The 5,537-nt window shown below is 46.8% G+C and overlaps 1 protein-coding gene across 1 annotated transcript; it reads left to right on the top strand.

Moving 5' to 3' along the window:
* Nucleotides 1-4,335: 4,335 nt before the first annotated feature.
* Nucleotides 4,336-5,216, top strand: LOC101773911. Its single transcript, XM_004983263.4, has 2 exons — nt 4,336-4,686; nt 4,844-5,216. Exons 1-2 carry the CDS (start codon nt 4,522-4,524, stop codon nt 4,946-4,948), a joined length of 270 nt encoding a protein of 89 aa, XP_004983320.1. The 5' UTR covers nt 4,336-4,521; the 3' UTR covers nt 4,949-5,216.
* The last annotated feature ends 321 nt before the right edge of the window (nt 5,217-5,537 follow it).

Raw genomic sequence — 5,537 nt, 5'->3', positions numbered from 1 at the left:
CATTTGAAGCCTATCCAAGGCTGCATATATTTTTGTATAGCATAGGACACATGGTGATGGATGTGTGATTCTCAGGAACTGACGAGGAGGAGGCTGTGAGGTGTAGCCATGAACACCTGAACTTGTGGTGTGATGGACCTATGTCCTTGTTGTGATTGATGATTTCTTGTTTACCTGTATGTTCTTTCTTGGTGGTTTTCAATGAACTAGTATTCAAGGTAAGACCATATGCTTGTGATGATTCAATTTTTGCCTAGTGATCTTGCTGGGTAACATATGATGACCTTGAGCTTGTGAGGTACTAGGATATTGTTTGTTCATGTGTTGTTGATCATATTTCTGTTTCTTCTCTGACAATTTGCTTGTTGCAATTTATTTGGAGTTCTGGTCAGTAATGCTCCAAGCTCAAGGTCAGGGGATGATGCAAAAACAAAAAAAATCTGAGGCCAATCTTTACCACCATTTCTTTGATCATACTACACCTTACAATTGAATCATGTTTTCTTTTCATTATAAGGCACAATGGCTTGGTATGTTGTCTACCGAGGTAGAAAGGCTGGGGTGTATGCAAATTGGGTCACATGCCATCAACAGGTGACAGTTATCCAAACTATTACTACAATAGTTTCACTTCCAAAGAAGAGGCAACTACATCTTTTCTTGAGTTCACTGGTGATGGAGATGCCCAAGTTCCTATTTTGGGTGCACAAATGGCAGTCAACACAACACTATGGCTCCATATCATCATTGTGGTGGAGCTTTTTATTATTCTAGGGATTATCTTTCTTTGGAAATAATTTATGTACAACCATCTTTGTAAGATAGCTAGGCTAAACAGAACGCTTTATTTACTCATCCTACTCAACATTTGGTGGTAACCTCACCAAAATGGTCCTGGGGTATTCTGAACATCTGCCATTCATCCTACAAAATAAGACCTCTTGTTTCAACTCATACACGAAAACGGTCCATCCAATTTAGGGGGTGTTTGGATCCATTGACTAATTTTTAGTTCGGGTCACATTGGATGTTTGGATAGCAATTACAAGGACTAAATGTGAACTAATTATAAAACTAATTGCATAAGCCGTGGCTAATTCGCAAGATAAATCTATTAAGCCTAATTAATCTATGATTAGCACATATTTACTGTAGTATCACATGGTCAAATCATGGACTAATTAGGCTTAATAGATTCATCTCGCGAATTAGCCTTCATTTATGCAATTGGTTTTATAATTAACCTATACTCCCTCCGTACTCGATTTAGACGTCATTTTGGGAGAGCCGCTCGTTTTCGCAAAGGAAGTCGCCCAAGCTGCATGGGGCACCAGATGGACGCGTTAGCCCTTGACGCTTCGTTCCTGCACGCCCGCCGCCAGCATGGCTCGACAATGAATTAATCACAGCTCTTCGTTTTGTGCACGCTCGCTCGTGTCAAGGCTCTTCATCACACGCACTCTCGCCTCCCGCAGCACGCGCTCGCCGCCAGTTCGTCTCATGTAGCACACGCTCGCCACCGGTGCCATGAAGCTCGCTCGCGCCATGGAGGAGGCCCTGGACTCCGTCGAGGCCCTGGACTCCGTTGAGATGTTGGAAACTGTCGAGCAGGCGCCGGACAACGTTGAGGTGATGGACTCCATCGAGCAGACGCTGGACAACGTCGAGGCGGTGGACTCCGTGGAGTTGCTAGACTCCGTCGAGGCGCTCGACACCGTCGACGTGGTGCCGGACTCCGTCTAGATGGTGCCCGACTCCATCGAGTCCCTGTGTCCTCGCTGTGTCACGTTCCACGCTTGCGGCGTCTTCGGAGAAGCCTGCTTCCAAGCTCGCCGCCACACTCGCAAGTGTGCGTGTTGTGGCCTTTTACATGAAGACTACAATCTGCCAGCAAGTTGGTTGCATGGCATGGAAAAGTTTGATTGTGAGTTCTATGTTACTGATGTGGAGAAACTTCAAATGAATGGTGACACAATACTGCTACCTGATGACGTTATCAAGAAGTTGGACGAGATCCACAATATGAAGAAATTGGAAGATGCAAAGATGAAGCAAGATGCAAAAGAACAGTAAGGTACATGTCCCATTCTATCGACTTAACATGCATGCAAAAATTAATTGCTACTAATAGTACTCTTGCTTCGGCTAGCATGGTGCAAAGACTAACATGCTTGCATCTCTTCTTCTAAATTACTGCAAGAAGGCTAGCAATAGCTTCGGCTAGCAATGAAGCTTCACAAAAGATTTGCAATGGCCGCCTATCTTCTCTCTCTAGTTTTTCTTTTTGCATGTGAGCAATCTTCAACTTGTTGCATCCTTTAATCTTCATGGCTTCCTTCAAAATAGTTTGAAGTGTTACAAAAATCTTGTTTGCTTTCCATGGAGAGTACTCTAGGAATGCCTAAAAAAATGTGTTGAAGAAATCAATCAATTAGTTGTTCAAGAAACAATGAAACAAGTGCATTATCTTGTTGTATGAAACAATTGATCATTACCTGTTGAACTGCTGGAACTAGATCGTTTATTATTTTTGCATCCTTCTTGTATTGAATAGCTTGAATAGCTCGAAAAAACCCCAAGTCTAGAATGTTAAAATCCGGAGAATTGGGTGGTTGACAAATGAGGCGAATGTCAAACCCTTCTTGCTTAGCGGCCTCGCAAAAAATAGGATCATCCAATTTCAAATGGGAAGGTGCATTGTCTTGTTGTATGACAATCGGCTTGTTGACATCTTCTCTTGGCCATTTGGCTCGAATGGCAGGCAGCACTTTGTTTACCATGAAATTCTAATCACCTCTCTTGTGACTGAAGTAATTGGCTTGATTACTAGTTCTCCACGAAGATGATTTTGACTCCTAACAGCATGTTCATAAGTGATAAGTGGAAAACAACCTATTTTTCCATCAAAAACACACTCTCCATTCCTAAACCTTGGCCGAGCAACAACACACAAGAACATGAGGCTAGGAATGTAATTCTTGTTTTTACAAGTTCGATGTGGTTCATCTTCCTCGGGTAGCAAATAATATTTCTCAGATTTTTGAGAGAGGTAGAACCATTTTTCATCAATGTACACAAAGTCAAAAAAATCCTTAAATCTAGGATCATCAACCAAACCCTGCTCAATCATGTCAACACACCACTTCAACCTTGTCTTCTTGTTAGCATCTGTGAGGTATGGTTTAATGCTACTAGAGTGACGCCTAAGCAAACCTTTTTTCAAATACCTTTGTATCCTAGCTTTGCTCATACCAAGTTTACTAGACACATCTTCTATGGTCATTTTTTGCTTGAGAGGAATATTACGTAGTAGTTCCAAATCAAGAGGAACTACCTTGCGGCCACATCTACCCTTCTTTTTACTTGCAACCACAACCGGAATGTTTTGAGCAAGTTGGTGAGTACCTCGCTTCCATAGGCGCTGAACTGACCGAATGTGCAGTCCAAATTGACCAGCAACAATTCTTGTATCCTTCTTGGCTAGTTTTCCATTCTTGCTTCTAGCCAATAATGCATCTTCAGGACGGCAGCAAAAAAGTGCGGTGGCCAGGAGTCGAACTCGGCTGGCCAGAGCCAAGCCTCGATGCGCTAGCCATATGAGTTGGGAAGTTTTCTCGTATAGAATGCACCCGCAGCCCTATTTAATAGGGGTAGACAAGGAAAAATATCCCCTAATTAATCACTCCTTGGTATGCACAATCATATCCTAAACGACATCTAGTACGAGTACGGAGGGAGTATTTAATACTCCTAATTAGTATCTAAACATTTGACGTGACAACTAAACTTTAGTCCCTGCCTTCAAACGACGTCTTAACCAAACAATAGCATGACTAATTCAGGATAATGATAATGTGCAACCAAACTAAGTACATCAGGGCATCCCGCTGGCTAGTACCATCCCTCCATCCTGTATCGTTCACCCTCTGCAACCAATCACGCCTGTAATTCATGTGCAGCCGAGAGAGCATGCAGTGGCTGGTGGCGTCCAGCACTGAGCACTCCGTCTCCCCCATATGTTGTCAGCGCCTCGTCAATGAGACGATGGAGTAGGGACCGCGGGGACAAGCCTCTGCTACGGGCCAATCCCGCCGTCGCTCCTACCTCAGCACGCAGGCGACCTGATCCACGGCGTCCAATCCAAGACCGCTCAATTCATCCCGATCCCCACTCGGCCATCGCCCCCCGCGCGCACTCGTTGGCGGGTCGCCACTCAAACAAGCGGGCCCCACCGCCCAGCCCGCCGACGCCAAATTCCAATCCGGTTAAATCCCGCGCGCCAGGTCCGGAGGGCTCACCCGTGCTCCTGCCCATTCCCCCATATATACGCGACCCCACGCCGCCGCTCCATCTACCGTACTCGTCGCCAGCAAGCAAAGCCCCGCGCGTTCACACCTGACCCAACCGACTCCCTTCGCTGCGACGGTCGGGCCCGACTCGCCAGCCGACCGGCCGGCGAATCCGACGCGCGGTTAGCTTCCCCCGCAGTCCGCCGCCGCCGCAGCAGCAGCAGGAGGGGAGATGAACTGGGGGCTGGCAGCCGCCGTGGCGTCCGCCGCTGCCGTCGCGGCCGCGTCCGGCGCCGAGCTCCTCGCCTGCGACTGCGACGCCCCCGCGCCGCCGGCTGTCGGGAGGTGCGACGGGCTGCTCCTCTCGCGGCAGCACCACGACGACGAGGTCCACGAGGTGCTTCGCGTCTCCTCTACTACGGGATCAAAGATCCCTCTTTCCCCTCTCGCCAGGAATCTCCCCTTTTCCCGCAAATTGGGACCCGATTTGGAGGAATCGTGTTGGAACACTAGCGTTTGATTGACTGACCGTTGCGATTGCTGTCTTATCTCAGGGTCCGGCGTCGAGGGAGAAGCCTCGCGGCGGAGGCGGCAACAGGTTCGCGCCGCGGTTCGACGGGCTGCGCTTCATCGAGACGCTCGTCACGGCGCACCGCTGAAAACGGCGCGCGTCTTTTTCGGTGGTAAATTCGCGCCATGATTCGGCGATCTATTGTTGGTGGCGTTTAGGCCACCGAGTTTTGTTAGGAAAAATTGGGGTTTCCCTTTCCCCTTCTTCTTCGGTGCTGTGTTTTTCTTCTTCCTGTTGTTGATGACGATGATTAGTGTGTCCGTGTGCGTGTCTGAGAGACATAGAGGATTAAGACTATAAGCGGCATGTAAATTTGAGCACATACTCTTAATACTATGTTCCATTATTATTCATCACCTGATTTGTTTGTTTGGACAAGCATGATTGATCGATTGATTTTCCACTCCATGGCATCTTGGAACATTCCCCACCCTTTTGCCCAACTGCCTCCTTTTCTATTCTCCACCACCATCCTTTGCACTTACATATACAATAAAAACAGAAAATGGGTACGTCTAATTAGAATCTAATAAAAGGAGGAAATACTGAACTGACCCTTTCACATGTCATCTTGCTACACTTTTATTTGCGTGCAACTAGCAAAATCCCCACTTCCAATCCCAGGATGAAAGGATTACTAAATATATATGTGGTTTGGAAAGACAAACAGCTAGTAC

The sequence above is a fragment of the Setaria italica genome, chromosome IX, assembly GCF_000263155.2.
Source record: "Setaria italica strain Yugu1 chromosome IX, Setaria_italica_v2.0, whole genome shotgun sequence".
NCBI classification, from domain to species: Eukaryota; Viridiplantae; Streptophyta; class Magnoliopsida; order Poales; family Poaceae; genus Setaria; species Setaria italica.
The sequence above is the reverse complement of the archived record's forward strand: the minus strand, read 5'-3'. Positions and strand labels throughout refer to the sequence as shown.

Coding starts and splice junctions, on each gene's coding strand:
- LOC101773911 (XM_004983263.4), top strand. CDS start 4,522: ATGAACTGGGGGCTGGCAGCCGCCGTGGCGTCCGCCGCTGCCGTCGCG. Junction 4,687..4,843: donor ACGACGACGAGGTCCACGAG/GTGCTTCGCGTC, acceptor GTCTTATCTCAG/GGTCCGGCGTCGAGGGAGAA.